Source organism: Juglans microcarpa x Juglans regia, chromosome 2D (assembly GCF_004785595.1).
Source record: "Juglans microcarpa x Juglans regia isolate MS1-56 chromosome 2D, Jm3101_v1.0, whole genome shotgun sequence".
Lineage (NCBI taxonomy): Eukaryota > Viridiplantae > Streptophyta > Magnoliopsida > Fagales > Juglandaceae > Juglans > Juglans microcarpa x Juglans regia.
This window is the reverse complement of record NC_054596.1, coordinates 27,346,101-27,364,832: the sequence shown is the minus strand read 5'-3', so window position 1 is coordinate 27,364,832 and position 18,732 is coordinate 27,346,101. Positions and strand designations below refer to the sequence as shown.

General features: G+C 37.8%; 1 protein-coding gene and 1 non-coding gene across 2 annotated transcripts; one reads left to right on the top strand and one right to left on the bottom strand.

Moving 5' to 3' along the window:
* The first annotated feature begins 1,014 nt into the window (after positions 1–1,014).
* On the top strand, positions 1,015–1,863 carry LOC121249411. Its single transcript, XM_041148120.1, has 2 exons — positions 1,015–1,329; positions 1,435–1,863. The coding sequence occupies exons 1-2, from the start codon at positions 1,015–1,017 to the stop codon at positions 1,861–1,863; spliced, it is 744 nt and encodes a 247-aa protein (XP_041004054.1).
* Positions 1,864–9,595: 7,732 nt separating this feature from the next.
* On the bottom strand, positions 9,596–9,703 carry LOC121251330. Its single transcript, XR_005937998.1, has one exon. It is a non-coding gene; the product is annotated as a small nucleolar RNA R71 (small nucleolar RNA).
* Positions 9,704–18,732: the final 9,029 nt, after the last annotated feature.

Here is an 18,732-nt window from a genome sequence, read left to right as displayed (position 1 = left end):
AAGTCTACAAGGTTCAAGTCTAGGGTTAGGATTTATCAAATATTAATTTTGCCCTAGAGATTCATTGAATCTGGACCATATGGGGGAGCATACCCAAGGAGCCTCTTAGGATTTCGAATTTGGACAAGATGTCATGCCACATGTCACTCATGTAAATGATCTTTTAGATTTCTCAATGAGAGACAAAGGAGGGGCCTTGACACATGGCGTCCAACAAGGATATTTTGAATTTCCAAGGAGCTACGCCACTTGGCAAGATTATTCTTTTCAAGAATACTATTGTGTTCCCTATGGCCTAGCCTAAGCGCCACTTGTCCCACATGCATCAATAAGTGTCACTTGTCCTACATGCATATTTTTCTTGATTGATTTATCTTTGTGTTAGTTATTTGTTTAACTTGCTGAGATTTTGAGTAAATCTCACCCTTTTATGAGACACTATCATTCCACTCGGAATGATAGAAGTTATGTCAGGAATCGACCAGGATGAGATTGATGGAGCATTGGATTCGCATGATTGAGGAGGAGTCGGATAGGGAAAGGAAGCTGGACTTAATTTTGATGTTTATAGCCCAAGTCCTTTATGCTTTAGATCGTATGCAGAGAATGATATGACTTTGTATATAAGTCTATGCTACTTTAGTATTTCAAACATGATGATTATCTAATGAATTTAGGATGTTTTAGTTATTATGGCATATTTTTCACCTTAACCTTTTATTTCTGCTGCGATTATTGCATACTATGATGCATTGCATATTAACTGTCATGAATGGGGGCATGTAACCTTGTGTTGTATGTCCCGACACTCTAAGTCTCCATTCCATCCCAAGCAGGGATTGGGGGCATCACAGCAGTGGTATTAGAGCCATGTTCATCTCTGGGTAAACTCACATGTCCTTAGGAACCTTATGCCAGAATATGGATTTGAATCATTAGTCATGCATAAGCTTGAATCCTGCAGTTAGAGCTCAGTCTGATACACATATATTGTAGGAGTCAAATTAAGACGAGATGACACGTGGCAGACAAGAGAGCAACGCTGATGGATCTAACATCTACAGAGATCAGGATCGTTGTTTCGATGGAGGATGTGATTTGGCGGACGTAATTCGTCAAATGATGGAGACCATGAAGCAGCAACAGGAAGTAATCCTGAGACAGAACCAACAATGCCCACTGATTGAGAACCGAGGGTGCCCCTATGAGAAGTTCCTAATATATAGATACCCCAATTTCATGGGAACTGAGGGACCCATGAAAGCTAACAAGTGGCTATTAGATCTCGACAAGACCTTCGAGATCAACGGTTGTACTGGGGAACAGAAGGTACAGTATGCGGGGCACCTGCTGCAGGGTGAAGCTGGAATTTGGTGGGACACCAAGAGGCAACTTTTGATTAGAGAATTGGGAAATATTACCATTTTGAACTAGGAGAGGTTTAAGGGGGAATTCGACAATCGTTTCTTCCCAGAGTCAATGAAGACTCAGAAGGCCCAGGAGTTTGCCACATTGGTACAAGGCAATCTCACTGTTGAGCAGTACGCTGCGAAGTTTATGGAGCTTGGAAGGTTTGCCCCACATTTGATTGCTACTGAGAAAATGCAAGCCCAGAAGTTTCAAGTAAGGCTGAATCCTAGAATTCACAGTTATGTGGCTGGATTCTGCATCCACAACTTCCAAGAGTTGGTTAATGTGGTTGCAATAGCGGAGGCGAAACAGCGAAGTGTGACAGCTCAGATCAACCTTGAGAGAAAGAGCGCTTCTACCTTCACTACTAGTGGGAATAATGCTAAGAGGAGGATTATTCAAGGAGTTAACAAGGGAAAATGCGTTATAATAGCTCCACCTGTCACCTGCTAGAAATGTGGAAGGAACCATAGTGGTGAATTTCATGTGGGCCTAGGAGTGTGCTACCGATGCGGACAGTTGGGGCATATGATCCGGGAACGCATTCTCTTCAAGGAGGAAAAAACATTCCTAACAAACGGCCCAATCAGAGGCCACCTGCTCAAACCCGAGTTTATGCCATCACCCTTGGTGATATCAGCGAGGAAATTCCCGAGGACGAGGAAACAGACGTTATCATTGGTATTTTTCTTCAATACCCTTCTTTAGAAATTAGTTTTTTAAATAGTTGCTTAGTAATCAGTAGTTGATTACACCTTAGGAAAAATTGTGTTATACAAATATGCGGCTTGCGCTTTATTTGACTCCAGCGCCACGAAATCGTTTGTATCCGTGACGTTTGCTCGTACGTGTAACCTGCCAACTTAGACACTACCTCAAGCTGTAGTAGTGTTGATTCCAGATAGAAGCACGATCACCTGCACCCATGCGTTGAAGAAATTTCCTCTAACCCTAAAGGGAAGATTGATGGACGCTGACCTGATCGTCTTCGATCAACTAGGGTTCGACATTATTCGAGGGATGGACTGGCTGTCCAAACACTGCGCTAGGATAAATTTTCAAAATAAGTAGATAATCTTCGATTCACCCAAGGGTAGACATATTCATCATACATGAGGGATGGTGAAGGCTACCCCCTCTCTGATTTCAACTTTGCAGGCAAGGAAGTGCATTGCTAATGGTTCCACGACCTACTTAGCCCTCATAACGGAGAGTTATGGTGATGATAAGGAGATATGAGGGATACCTGTAGTTGAGGAATACCCTGAGGTTTTCACTGACCAGCTATTCAGACTACCCTCTGATAGAGAAATCGAGTTCACCATAGAACCAGAACCCACAACGACCCCTATCCATAAAACCCATTACCGTATGGCCCCTCTAGAACTGAAGGAGCTAAAAGAGCAGATAGAAGAGCTACACGAGAAGGGCTTCATTCGACCTCGTTCATCACCTTGGGGAGTGCCAATTCTATTTGTTAAAAAGAAGGATGGATCATTGATGATGTGTATTGACTCTAGGGAATTGAACAAAGTAATGGTGTAGAACAAGTACTCGTTACCACGTATTGATGACCTACTAGATCAATTACAAGGAGCATCGATGTTCTCTAAGATAGCCTTAAGGTCTGGTTATCATCAACTCAAGATTAGGGAGAAGGATGTCCCCAAGATGGCATTTCAAACCAGATACGAACATTACAAATTCTTAGTAATGTCCTTTGGTCTAACCAATGCCCTGGCCACCTTCATGGATATGATGAACAAAGTATTCAGACCATATCTGGATAGCTTTGTTGTTGTATTCATCGACGTATATTGATTTATTCAAGCAACTAAGAAGATCACAAGCAGCATCTCCGTTTAGCATTGGAAAAGCTGAAGGAAAACCATTTGCATGTCAAATTCAGTAAGTGTGAGTTTTGGCTTATGGAGGTAAAATTTTTAAGGCATGTGATTTCAAGTCAAGGAGTATAAGTTGATCCCAACAAAATTGAAGCTGTAGTAAGCTGGAAGCGACTGACAAATGTGCATGAAATTCAAAGTTTTCTGGGATTAGTTGGTTACTATCGGCGATTTATGGAGGGATTCTCTAAGTTGTTAGGACCCCTCACTGCGCTAGCTAAGAAGAATGCTAGGTATGTTTGGACGAAGAAGTGTGAACAAAGTTTTGTGAAACTCAAGGAAAGGCTCACAACTATGTCGGTACTTACCCTACCTGAACCTCATAAACCCTATGTAGTATTTAGTGACACATCAAAATCAGGACTTGGGTGTGTGCTCATGCAAGAGGAACGAGTTGTCGCCTACGCTTTACAACAATTGAAGAACCATGAGCAGAACTACCCCACCCATGACCTGGAGTTAGCCACCGTAGTTTTCACCTTAAAGATATGGAGGCATTATTTATATGGCTCAAAGTGTGAAATCTACACCGATCACCAGAGCCTCAAGTACTTGTTTAGTCAGTAGAATTTGAATAAGAGGCAGAGAAGGTGGTTAGAAACTATTAGTGACTACTAGTGTGAGATTAAGTATCACCCTGGCAAGGCTAATATAGTGACAGATGCGCTAAGTCAAAAGACACGAAGGGATAATTCCACAGGTCTTGCCTCGGAAGTAGAGTCCCTTCTGCATAGTATGAGAAGGTTGTTGATCAAGGACCTTCCTGCCGAAGTATCCCTAACCGCAGTCAAGAAATTATACCAATAGAATGGGAAGAAGTGAAGAAGCGTCAAATGGAGGATCCCAAATGGGTAGAAATTCGACGGAAGATAGAGAAGAAGGAAGGACCCGAAGGTTTCGCCCTAAAAAATGATGGGTTGCTATACTACAAAGACCGAAAAGTTATCCCAGCCGATCAAGAGATCAGGGATAAGATATTGAGGGAAGCACATCAAACTCCATACACAACCCACACAGGGAGCACCAAAATGTATCAAGACGTGAATCAACACTTTTGGTGGGAAGGATTAAAAAATGACTTAGCGGATTATGTTAATAGATGCTTGATTTGTAGAACAGTCAAGGCAGAGCATCAAAGACCTACCGGAGATTTATAGCCACTCACAATCCCAGAATGGAAATGGGAGGACATATCCATGGATTTTGTAATTGGATTACCAAGGACCTCAAAGGAAAACAACTCTATTTGGGTTGTGGTCAATTGTTTGACGAAAAGTGCCCATTTTTTGGCAGTTAAAAATACCGATGCCATGGAGAAGTTGACTCGGCTATTTGTTGCTGAAATAGTGCGGTTACATGGAGTCCCAAGGTCGATTGTATCTTATAGGGATACACGTTTCACTTCTTGTTTTTGGCAAAGCCTTCAAGACGCTCTAGGCACAAAGTTGAAGTTAAGTAGTGCCTGTCACCCTCAGACTAATGGACAGACTAAACTGAAGAATCAGACACTAGAGGACATGCTAAGAGCTTGTGTTTTGCAAGAGAAGGACAAATGGGAGAAGCTCTTGCCACTAATAAAATTTGCCTACAATAATTGCTTCCAAGCCACAATCCAAATGGGACCCTACAAAGCCTTATACAAAAGGAAGTGTAGATCTCCCTTATACTGGGATGAAGTAGGAGAAGGAAGGATCTATGGTACGGAGATTCTTCAAGAGATGAAGGATTAGATCTGCCAAATAAGGGAAAGGATGAAGGCTGCCCAGGATAGGCAAAAGAGCTATGCTGATCTTCGAAGAAGGATCCTCGAGTTTGAAGTTGGTGACTAGGTCTATCTTAAAGTATCGCCCATGAATGAGTCTTTCGGTTTGGAAAGAAAGGGAAGTTAAGTCCAAGATACATAGGACCATATGAGATTCTGGAGAAAGTAGGAGCAGTCGCTTACATGCTGGATCTTCCCACTGAATTGTAAGGAATCCACAATGTTTTCCATGTATCTCCTCTCAAGAAGAGTTTCAAAAAGCAAATTTCAACCATTGTTTACAAGAGGGATATTTCACTTCAGCCCAACCTAACCTATGAGGAAGTTCCAATTCAGATCACTGATTGAAGGATAAGAAACTATGGAATCGTAAAATCCCCTTGGCTAAGGTTTTGTGGCGAAATCATAATGTTGAAGAGGCCACATGGGAAAAAGAAGCTGACATGAGAAGAAAATACCCTTATTTGTTTGGCATCGCATCATGGTATTCACATTCATGCATGGCATCCCCTGGCATTTCACCTATATGATCCACATTCTTTCACGTCATTTTCAGTTGCAACATTGCCTGTGACGACAGGACCATCCGTCAGATGTATATGACTCGCAACCGACTTCAGAGGCCGAGAGCGGAGCAGAGGTGGAGATGCTTAGACCCCTGGCTTGAGGACAAGGAGTTTAGGCAGTGGAGACAACACCAACAGAGGGTTAACGCCTTTTATGATTCATAGGAGGATGAATACTACTACCACACCCAGAACAAGGTGTCCGAGGATAGCGATAGGAGACCCCCACCAAGCCTTGAGCTATAGCACGATTGGTGAGTCAACACTCAAACTCTTACCCATTGAATGTTTTATTTGGCCCCGATTTCGAGGATGAAATCTTGTTTTAAGGGGGGGAGGATGTAACACCCAACTTAATTAACCCTTGATTAACCCTTAAGTACTCTAGATTAGGCTTTTAATTATGGGTTAATCACTTTCATTAAGGTTGATAGTGGGATTAGCATTAATGTTGATACTTAGTGTTAATGAGCTAAGTATTAGAAATGCAAGCTCATTAGTAATTTTGGTAAGACTTTTTAGGACCCAAGTGCATTCATGGGCCTAGCCCAAGAAAAACATTGAACCAATCCCTTAGGAAATCAAAGCTAGTCTTGACCAAAGTATAGGAAGGCATAAGGCCTTTGGTGTAGATTGGACCCTTGGCCCTTTCCAAGCCCATATGGCCCAAAGCGATGTTTAGACTCATTTACCATTCAAAGACCAAAAGCCCACTACACCATACCATTGGTTTCCAAAAACCCAAATCACACTCAAACTACCCAAATTAAGTTTTAAAAATTGGCTAAGGCCATTAACCATCATACTTGAGGTTAGTGCACTTTAAACCATGCTTTGATGCTTAATCATGCTTAATCTTTTCTTAAACTTTTTAAGAAAGTCTAGGTGTATTTTTGTAAATACCCAATTTTTTAAGCCTTTGATTTTGAACCTATCCATAAGAGTATTAACTCTAACTTAGTATACACACGATTTACACAGCTATGATGCTAATTTTGAATTTCTCTGGAAGTTAGTAAATTGGTCTCTAACTTACACCTTGATAAGTTTCTTATGAATTATTGATAAATACTTCATTTATTCTTCAATTATCATTTTGAGCATAAATTATCATGTTATATGACACATTAAGTGCATACTTACATAACATATGACATTTTCACCATTTTTGCATATTACATTTATAAATGTCACTTTGTTTTTTGCATGAAATTTACTACATATGCATATGTCATGAAAAATTTTTTTTTTAAAGCATAGCATGAAAATCATTTTGTTACGACCCCAAAGGCCAGGATGGGAAATTATCCTGTGGAACTCCTCTGTCCACTCTAGAGTGTTTATTAATGGAGTGGTAACCCCCGGGTTGACGAATAAAAGTCAACAGGCTTCAAATGGGTTCTTTTTAAGGAATGCCGGAGTGAAGTCAACATGTTATGACACCTAATACTGGTAGGTGTACACGTTATGAATTTTATGATGTTATATTATATTTACCAATGCATTTTGAACGAGCCTATAGAAAACGTAGTTTCTTATATACTACGATCACCGTTATGTTATTAATTAAGATAATAATATAAGTCTATGATGAAGAAAATTTATGATGAAATTTTTATGAAGAAGTTATGTCTTTTAAAAATGATAAAAAAATTATTTACTGAGTAAAAACTCGTGTCTTCATATTCTTTTAAAAAGATGTTGAGGAATCTGGATGGGAGACATGTATATTGATTTTCTGCATCTCATGCTTTGCATATTTATTATTTTTCAGGATTGATTTGTCTTTGTGTCAGGAATCGACCAGGACGAGATTGATGGAGTATTGGATTCGCATGATTGAGGAGGAGTTGGATTTGGTGAGGAAGCTGAATGATAAAAGGGAAATAACGTTGTTTTAAGTACTTTTATTACACTTGATTAAAAAAGTTTTATTTGCAAAAAGAGTACTTAATAAACACTGCATAACAGTTGGGCTATTGACTTATACGGGCTTAAATTCTCATGTGTGTATTATAGGTTGAGGCCCACATCTGCAAAAAGGCTTAAGTAATTCATGATACAGCCAGAGGAAAGTTGACCCCCACATCTGCTAACTCAAAGAAGAGGAAGGGAAGATTCTAGATGGGAGTTTACGAAAAGCAAAGGAAAAGTGAGAGAGAAACAGTTACGGTAGCAGAACATGGAGGAAGAAGAATCCGTGGCACAAAGAGAGAGAGATCCTGGAAATGGATATAAAAAGGAGAGGAGGTACAAGAGAAGGGGGTCGGTTAGGAGCAATATTTTGTTGTTTTGTTTTACATTCCATAGCAAACCATCGGAAGTTTTTAGGGTTTCTCTTGAGTCGATTTTTCACCTTCACAATGGGGAAGATCGGCTAAGGTTGAAGCTTGGGTTGCAGTAAAAGCCTTCTTGTATTCCTCACTTTTACTAGATTTTTTTGTGTAGACATTCTATGCTTCCTGTTGTTGAGGATCGGATTCTAAAAATTAGGGGTTTGAAAGATTTGATTGTTCTTGTTTTGTTGTTGACATATGGCACAACATAACCTTGAATTAATCAAGGTTTCTTTCAACCGAATGTCAAGGTTGTAGCTACAATGAGGAAATTTTCTAAGTTTTTGTACAAATAACTCTGAACGTGTATTTCCATATTTTCAAGTTATTAACATCTTGATTGAGTTAGTAATTGTTAAGAGGTACCCAGAAATTCTTCTGAAATGTTGAATCAGAGGAAGGAAATATCCCGCAACCTAAGTGTTTGTTAGATTGTCTTTATATTAATAGTTGTTTTTAAAATCCTTAAGTTTTTCTATATTAATACTTGTTTGTAAAATCCTGAAGTTTTTCTATATTATTGTTGTTTTTAAATCTTGAAAGTTTTTCATGACCTGAAAGTAGTAAAATCAAGTATTACAACTGTTTCATTTTTACTTGCCTTACTCTCCTGAGTACTGATTTTCTTTTACTAGTTATTTCAATCTCCACCAATTGTGAATTTGAAATTCTCCTTGCTCAACCATATATTCCATTGACAGTAAATAATTTAGTGTATAAAAATCACTTCCATATCAAAACAGGTTCTCATTTTGTTGGGTTTTAAATCTTTATTTTTTTTCCCTAGAATTTTGATTTCTTAATTTGTGATATAGTGAAGAGTCACAAACAATTTGTCCATGTGGAAATGACCTTGGGATTTTCCTAATATTACAATTGATCCACTTCTACACTTGGGAGTGATAATTTAGAGACCATCAAGTTTTTAGTGCCATTGCTGAGGAACACTGGTGTTTTCAGAACATTATCTTATTGCTAAGAGGGTGTTTATGGAGCTGTGAACCTCTTCACAGCTTGGGTGATATCTTTTCCTCTCACTCCATTTATTTGTTTTTATTTTACTTTATCCTTCATTTTATTTTATTTTGCTGAGTTTGCATGACTGGTTGTGCAAGAGATAGCACATATGGACTTGCTAGGACTGAATCATCAACCTCATCTTCAGGTTCATCTATTTCTCATAATTCAGCATTTGAATCATCATTTGACACTCATAGCAACATGACTGAAAATGATCAAAATGATAGGAAAATGGTAAATCCTAACAGAACACTTAGAGAATATTTGCAGCCTGTTAGGACTAGCCCACCCTCTTGTATCATTCAACCTTTGAATGCAAATAATTTGAACTTCAAACCCGAGATGATTCCATTACTACCACATTTTCATAGCATGGAATCAGAAAACCCTTATTTGCACATCAAAGAGTTTGAAGAAGTTTGCTCAACTTTCATGGATAGAACATACACTGAAGAAGTCATTAGATTAAAATTGTTCCCATTTTCTCTAAAGGACAAGGTTGAATCCTAGTTAAACTCCTTAAGGCCAAGGTCTATTGGGACTTGGCAGGAAATGCAAACGGAATTTTTTTTAAAAAAATCCTATGCATAGGACCAACGTCTTAAAAAGACAAATTATGAATTTTGGTCAAAAGGATGTAGAAACATGTTATCATTGTTGGGACCATTTTAAAGACTTATTAAATGCATGTCCTCATCATGGATATGAGAATTGGAGGATCATAAGTTTTTTTATGAGGGTCTACAACAAAAAATGAGACAATTTGTGGAAATCATGTGCAATGGTGAACTTTTTAACAAAGAACCTTTGGAGGCATTTGAGTACTTTGACTATTTGTTTGAAAATGCTCAGTCTTGGGATGTTTCTGAAGTATATAACAGATCTGAAAATCAAAAATTTTTAAGTGGGGGTGGAAAGTATCATTTGAAAGAATCTGATGATTTATATGCTAGACTTGCATTACTCTCCAAGAAGGTAGAGTCTATAGAGCTTAAGAAAGTCAATGAGTTACAAGTCTTACCATCTACTTTTCAAAAATGTAACATTTGTGAAGATCCAGGGCATGTAACTAGTGCATGCCCAACCAGTCCTGCTTTTAAAGAAGTCTTACTTGACCAATCTAATGCTGTGAATATGATCTCTAAAAATTTTTCTGGGCCATATTCTAATACCTATAATTCAGGTTGGAGAAACCATCCCAATTTTGGTTGGAGAAATGAGCAGCCAGCAGTCCTAGGACCTGCTCAATATGATTCCTATTCAGCAACAACAACCCCAAGACGTTCACAGTATGCGAATCACACACCTCTAGTGCAAAAGAAGAACCTGGAAGAAACCATATAGCAGTTGTCCTTAAGCCTCCAGCAGTTTATGCAAAGTCAAAATACAATAAACAATCAGAATTCACAAGCAATAAATGACATCAGAGGAACACTCACAAGAGTGACCACCTCTTTGAGTGCTTAGGAAAAAGGGAAATTTCCAGTTCAGCCTCAACCCAACCCTCGAAGAGTTAACTCTTAATATCTAAAATCAACTTAAATAACACAACTAAATATCCAGAAAATTCAAAACAATGCTAATTCATTTAATCAATCCAAATATCTAAGTTCCTCCATGGGGACAATAAAGAGAATCTCAATAACATAACTTCAAAATTCTCCAAAACTCGAAATTATTCTTAACTCATCAAATCAAAATATCCAAAAAATAAAATCAGTTTACTAACTACGACTCTCAAATAAGCACTTGTACCCTCAGGCACTTATTCCACTTCGATCATCACGACTTGCTAAAACTTTCTACTCTTGTTCTCCAGCTGAACCATCAAAATTGTCTGAAAAATATATAGAGATAAGGAGTGAGTTATCAACAACTTAGTAAGCAAATGAATATACCAGTGTGTAAACATGAGCATTTACAAAATTCAGAATGCAGAAACAAATATTTTATTTCAGAATGCCGAATCAGAATAACATTTTCATAATGCAACGTCAGACCATGTTATAAAAAATATCAGAGCGAAAGTTCAAAAATATTCATAATCAAAATCTCTTTGGCATAGCATAAACTGAAACATCACATCTTATCTTATCATATCAGAACAAATACCATGTTTAACCCCTGTGGTAGGGTTGTGCAAACCCCGGTAGCTAACCGAGCAGAAACAGAATGTGAATCTTCCCCTTATCATTCTCGGAGCCCCGAGTGTGCACATAGGAAAGATCACGCAGAAAACCACTTTGTCTCCAAAGTGGGTGCACCAGAAACAGAAAAGTTGGTACCAACCCTAATAGAGGCCACAGTTTTACACCCGTGGTGAGGTCAGAACGGAACAGAAACATAAACAGAATGTTATGCCAGAGGTTTTCAAAAATCACATCAGATCATATTAGAGTACAGAGAATTTTCAGAACAGAACAAAATATATCACAACATAATTTATGCACAAAATTTCATATTCGCTCTCTTTTCAAAGTTCAGAAACAGAAAGTCAAAAATAAGCTCATGTCTACACCAGTCATGACAGAAAATAATTTCTTCTCAAACAGAATCTTATGAATAATGTAGAACAAATAACTAAGGTAGTTCAAATTTCTTTTCACAATCAAATATGTATATTTTTCAAGAATAACCTCAGCTCATTTTATTTTAATGCAAAGTCTATATAGGAATCCCGCTTACCTGGACTTCTTAGCTTTTTTTTCAGAATTTTCTCAAAATGCCTAACAATTATTAATTTTCACCTATAAAAGTCACGTAATTTCCGTAAATTTTCAATCAACCACGTATTTTGATATTTAAACTTAAAATGCTAGAAGAACCTATTTTTAAAATCTCAAAACCTAAAATTCTCATTATTCCTAAAATACCAATATCGCTTTCTAAACTCATCAATATCTAACATAATAACTCTGACTAAAATATTAAATTCTAACTTATTTACGAATGAGATCTTACTAAAATTTATAAAACTAAAATAACATAACTATATCGAAGTCATTATAAGTAGATAATCATACTTTTGTTTAAATCAAAAAAATATTCTTTTAAAAGGATTCAAAATAAGATTTTGCACTTACCAATCACTTCAAAAAAATTCATCAGTATTTACAAGATAAATATTCTATTAAAATATCAGTCTCTTACAAAAACCAACTTATCAAAATCATTTCAGTAAACATGGAAAATTTTAAAGTTTATAAATACTTATTAAAGGTTTAAAACACAATAATGAAACTTGTAATTCAAAGGTAATAATGCAAATTTATTCATTGACAAATGACGTAGCCTCGCGGAAAGACAGGTCCTAACGAAAACACTTGCTCATGAATAAATGGCTAAAAGGTAAAACTGTAATTGTATCTCAAGATATTTTCTAAACCTACGGAAGTTTACGGAAACTAACCACTTACACTAGGCAGCGTCGTTGTGCTTGGAGAGTAACGGCGGACTTTCTGTGAGGGAAGGTGTGCGGCGCTGGGTGCGGTGGAAGGTGGTGAACTCGGCGGAGCACTGAGAGAGAGAGAGAGAACAACACGGTGAGAGAGATAACGGAGAGAGAGAGCAAGGGCATCGCTATGTGTTTGCGGTTGCTGGACCAGTTTGTTTCCGGTGGAGTCTTGCGGTGATGAAGGTCATGCAGGGGTTGATCAGGGGGTTGAGAACGTGGAGGCTAGGCTTTTAGGGAGGCGATGGCGTGGAGGATAGGGGGTTGGCCGTGGTGCAACTACTCTGTTTCGGGGAGAAAAAACAGGGAAATTTCATGGTTTGCAACGGAGGCTACGGGAGGCGTTGGGCGACGGCTTCGTGTGGCTGGGCACGGTGGCTTATGGTTTCACAAGGGGCTAGGCCAAGCCAGAGGCTTCTGTCGTGCAGGGGAAACTCGCACGGGGTGGTTTCCGTTCGGTTGAGCGCATACGGGCGTGGGCTTTTGTGATGGTGAGGTCATGTAACTAGGCTGCAAACGAGGTCTAACGCCGTGGGTGTGGAGGTGTAGAGACAGCGACGGTGCTACATGGAGGTTGTGGAGGGTGGCGGCTTGTGGTGGATGATGCTTTGTGGATGGAGCTGCTTCTGTGCATGCATGGGTGGAGATTGCCGTGGGAGTTTTAGCGGCAGCTATAGGCTTGGTAAACTAACATGCAGGTGCGTATAAATATATATTGGCGATGGAAAAACCCTAGAGAAATGAGGGAGACATGTGTGGGAGTGAAAGCTGAAAAATAGAGTCGTGAGTATGTGCAAGTCGTGGACGAAAGGAACACTACGGTGAAAAAGAAATATAGACGGAAAGAAAGAAAAAAATAAACATGCGGGGAGAAAAAAAAAATAAAAATAAAAATAATAAAAAAATTATCATGTGAAGAAAATAAAAAAAAATCAATAAATAACAAAATCAATAAATAATCAAAAATTGAGTTTGATTGGATCCGGGTGTTACATAGTCACTTTTTTTCAAGTCCAAAAGCATGCATGTCGATTTCTAAGTTTCTATGCAAACAGATTGTTCTATGCTGGGTTTTGTCATTTTTGGTTGATTAGGCAAGTATGCGATCATTTAGGTTTGAATGATGAACATGCTAGAAGTGTTATTTCTGAACTTTTAGAGTCATTAGAGTTGATATGAAAGTGTTGGACCAAGAACATTAAGAGTTGGTTTGATTTGATCTAATCTTGATGTTTTGTCATTTTCTTTGATATAGTGAGACCAAGTCTTTATGGAATGTGTGATTTAGTGTTTTAGCATGATTTTAGAACTAAGGATGTGATTTTAGTGTTGTTATTTTCGGTGTAAGCATGTTAGAGTGTTAAATGACCAAGTGGCAACAAAACCCAAGATTTTAGCTTATACATGAATTAATCAAGAGAAAGTTTGCATAATTGGGATTAGTTTTAAAAATTTCTAAGTTCATATTGGGATTTAGGATGAAATCGGAAAGTTTTGGAATCTGTTTGCAAAATCCTTATTTTTAGGGGCAAATTTATAATTTTCCTTAAGTTGAGGGATAACTTTGCAAAATTGGCCCTAAGTTAGTAAGTTTTGTAATTAGGAAGATTGAATAAGATATTTTAACCCTAGAATGTATCTCATTTCAGCATGAACCAAAGGTCCAACTGCCTGAAATGCGCCAGTGTGGAATTCAAACAAGAAATCCCAGGTGTGATATCTGCTTATAACATTCGCCAAGTGTATTGACTCCCCTTGGCATAACAATCGATTCGAAACCCTAACAATTTACAATCTAGCAAGGATTAGAGAATATCAAGTCATGAGGCAAGCCATTCTCATCACACACCCAGTCCATATAAATAGAGGTCAAAGAGTCAAAGAACACACCTAAGGTAACTTCTGAACTATCACCTCAAAACTCTCTCTCTCTCTCTCTCTCTATGTGCATCATTTTGACTTAGACATCAGAGATATCACCCATTACACTGAGCCCCACTCATCTTCTTGTTACAAGTTATTGGAAGTCATGAGCAGGAATATGAAACACATCCCAACTAGATTCGACACAAAATCTTTCTACAACCACCCTTGTGAATGAGTGGGTGGAGATAAAGATAACATTTTGTAGTGCAAACTTCGATGAAGCATCACGGTTGGGGTGATCAAGGAAGACATGGCAAACTGGCTCTGAAGATTGAGTACGGAGGAAACTGAAAGAGATAATTTGAGTGCATTAGCATTAGTGTTTTTGGAAATAATTGTATACTTCACATAAGTTCTCTTATTTCTATTGGTGGTTGCGTGTAAGGTCGTTAGAGCACTCTCAATAGTTTATTTATCCTATTTTTTAAATATATCATGTTAATGAGACTCTCACTTGGCCTGAGAATAACAAGTTGGATTTGACTTACTTTTTCTATTTTACATATTGATTTTTACAATATACCATACAACGACTTATCTATTTTTTTCTCTATATCATTTAAATATTATTTTTAAAATTTTTTTTATTCATTCAAATATTTCATCTAACTACCAATGATATCTTCATATCTTTTGATATTTGTAATATCTTCTATATACAATATCATATAATTATATCCTATATCAGATTAACCCAAATTATTAGTCAAACCAAAATTGAAATTGATCCAAAATATAAAAAGAGATTATATTATGAGAATGAAGGACAGTATATGTTTCTTTAAAATCTAACTTCAATTTTTAACACATGCAGTTACTGGAAAAAGTTAACATATGCAGTTGGGCACCAAGAGATAAAAGGGAATGAGATCCCATAGCAAGATCCGTTTGGATTGAGAAAGGCTCTCAACTTATCTCATCATTATAATTTTTATAAATTTTCACACAAAATATAATAAACAATTCAATTTTTTCAAGAGTAATGTTACTCATAATCCTAATTCTCATCATCCTCCCATCAGCCCATGATGTGGCATTAGATGATTGAAAACTATTTATTATGTTTCACTTGTGAACCTATCATCTAATGGCACATCATGAGATGATGAAAGGATGATGAGAAAAATGATGATAAATAGATTTTTTCTTTTTTCAAGTACCAAAACAATAATATATTAAAAAATAATATTATAACAATATTTATTCAATTTTCAATTTTCATCTCACATAAACTCATCTTTCACAATTCACATCATAGAACACGCTAATATTAGCTCCATTGTTAGTTCAATTGTAGACACCAGTTTTGCACATGAAAACTGAAATTCATTCTTTCCCTTCCCCAATTAAATGTTGAGGCTGGAAATAGCATTTGCATCCTGCCAGCCCATCTAGCATCTAACAATAAGCTTGCACTTTGAATGCCTTTCCTCCACATTAATTATCTGCACTTTTTTGACAAAGAAAGACATTATACATTCTAAAAGAAGAAATGATAGTTGTATGTACAAGCATTACACAATTATTTAAAAATAAACAAATAAATACAGAATTCACATGAAAAAAAAAATTAATTTTTTAATAGTAGACTTTACTCTTTTTCAAAGCGATTGCATGATACTTGTGCAATTGTAAGGTTCACTCAAGGATCTACTGTAATTCTAGTAATTCTCTCGTAACCACAACCAAAACACAGGAAAGGAATATTCAGATCAAGAAAGGAATAAGCAAGATTCCATTATGAAACTTGCAGAGAATCTTCGAGGAATTCTCAACCTCCAAACACAATTCTTCAAATGGTCAATCAATGAAAACCTAAACTCCCCCAGCACTGCTTATATACACGCAGGTTGAGATGAAAGAACCCAAAACGCCAACAACAAAAGATAAAACGCAACCATCAAAAACTACAATATTCAAAACGCCCCGTTTCATTAAACTTTGTCCATGAAAAGCAGTTGCTTGCACGTCAAACGACACCCCACATTAAGCCTCCAAACTCCCCGTTTCATTAAAGCCCCCATTCTGTTAATACCGTTATTAGTTCCCTCAATTTCCTTCTGCACCCAACTCCTTCAGCCTTCATAAGGACCTGCAGTTCTTCAAGGCCAACCACAAGGCACCCGTGACAATCCCTCCTTCTTCAAGGCCTTGCCCACAAGGCACCCGTGACACGTACTAAAGGACTGTACCCAGTAAATGTGGATACAATGACCTTAGCTTCCATAAAGATTCCCAAGAACTATCTTCAAGAGAAGCACCTAACCATTTTACGAAGACTTCAGTGGAGGCATGATTGCCTAACTTCTTCATCCTTCTGTCAAAAATCAACTCAGGTTCAGGTTGCACACTACCTTCAGCATCTACTGGTGGTAATGTTGGTATAGGAGAGATTTGGTCACCCAGCTTTTTCTTCAAAGAGGAAACATGAAAAACAAGATGCATTTTGGAGGAAGAAGGTAAGTCCAACTTAGATGCTATTGTCCCTATTTTCTGTAAGACCTGGAAAGGGCCATAATACCTCAGAGCCAGTTTTATATTGTGCCTCATAGCCACAGACTTCTGTCTATAAGGCTGCAACTTCAGAAAAACCCAATCCCCCACTTGGAAAACTCTCTCAGACCTCTTCCTGTCAGCATATAATTTCATCCACTCTTGAGCCTTCCACAAGTTTTCCTTCAAAAGGGACAATACTTCCTCTCTAGATCTCAACCGGTGATCCACTTCAGCATTTGCAGTAGTGCCTGGAATATAAGAAATCAACCGAGGGGGTGGAATTTCATACAAGGCCTGAAAGGGTGAAAAACCAGTGGATAAGTGTACAGTAGTGTTATAACACCATTCTGCCATTGGTAGCCACTTACTCCAACTTTTTGGCATAGACCCCACATAGGATCTCAAATAACCCTCCACACACTTATTCAAGACTTTAGCTTGGCCATCTGATTGTGGATGATAGGCTGAGCTAAAATCCAAAGTGGTTCCCTGCATTTTAAACAATTCTGTCCAAAAAAGACTAGTAAAGATTGCATCTCGATCAGATACAATAGTCTTTGGTAGGCCATGGAGCTTGAATACACCAGTAAAAAAAACCTCAACTACTTTACAAGCTGTATAGGGGTGAGCCAATGGGAAAAAATGCCCAAACTTTGTCAATCTATCCACCACAGTCAAAATGACAGTCAGTCCATTTGAACTAGGGAGACCAACAATAAAGTCCATGGCAATGTCAAGCCAATGACTCTGAGGAACAGGCAAAGGTTGAAGTAACCTTGCAGGAAGTACAATTTCATGCTTATTCACTTGACAAATCTGATACTCCCTCACCAATTTTTTAATATCCTTCCTCATGCCTGCCCAGAAAAAATCCATCTTAGCTTTTTGTAATGTTTTATGGTAACCCACATGACCTACTTCTGGGCTATGATGAATATGTTGCAGTACTTTAGCATGAAATGGTGATGAAGGAACTATCACCAATTTCCCTTTCTTAAAAAGGAGACCCTGTTGTAAAGAGAATTCCTTAGAAACTTGCTGTCCTTGCTGCAAAGCCACAACCAGATTAGTTATGTCACTAGAAAAAGCATAACTTTGTTTAAGTTCTTCTAACCATAAAGGAGTGGGAAATGAGATAAGAGCCAATGTAGCAGAATCTTCTTTAGACTTTCTAGAAAGTGTATCAGCAACTTTATTGTCCCTGCCCCTTTTATATTCTACACGAAAATCATAACCCATGAGCTTGGAAATCCACTTATGTTGAGCTTCAGTGGCCACTCTTTGCTCCAACAAGTGTTTCAAGGCCTGTTGGTCAGTTTTAATCTTAAAAGACTGACCCAACATATATGGTCTCCATTTCCCCACTGCACACACCAGTGCCAAGAATTCCTTTTCATAGGTAGACAAAGACAATGATTTTCCTTTTAAAGCTTTACTAAAGAAGGTTATTGGTTGGCTGTCTTGCATCAATACAACTCCCAACCCCACCCCTGAAGCATCACACTCAATAGTAAACTCCTTAGAAAAATCAGGAAGTCTTAATACAGGAGGACTTGCAACAGCAGATTTTAACTCTTTAAAAGCCCCTTCAGCTTCAAGAGACCACACAAAGGAGTTCTTTTTCAGCAACAGTGTTAATGGGGCAGCAATAGAACCATAGTTCTTGATGAACTTTCGATAGTAGCCAGTAAGATCCAAAAATCCCCTTAATGCTTTCACTGTTTTAAGAACAGGCCAGTCCAACATAGAAGAAATCTTTGTAGGATCTGCCTTCACTCCATCTTCAGAAATAATATGTCCAAAGTAGTCTACCTCAGTAACCCCAAATCTACATTTAGATTTTTTTGCAAATAATGTGTGC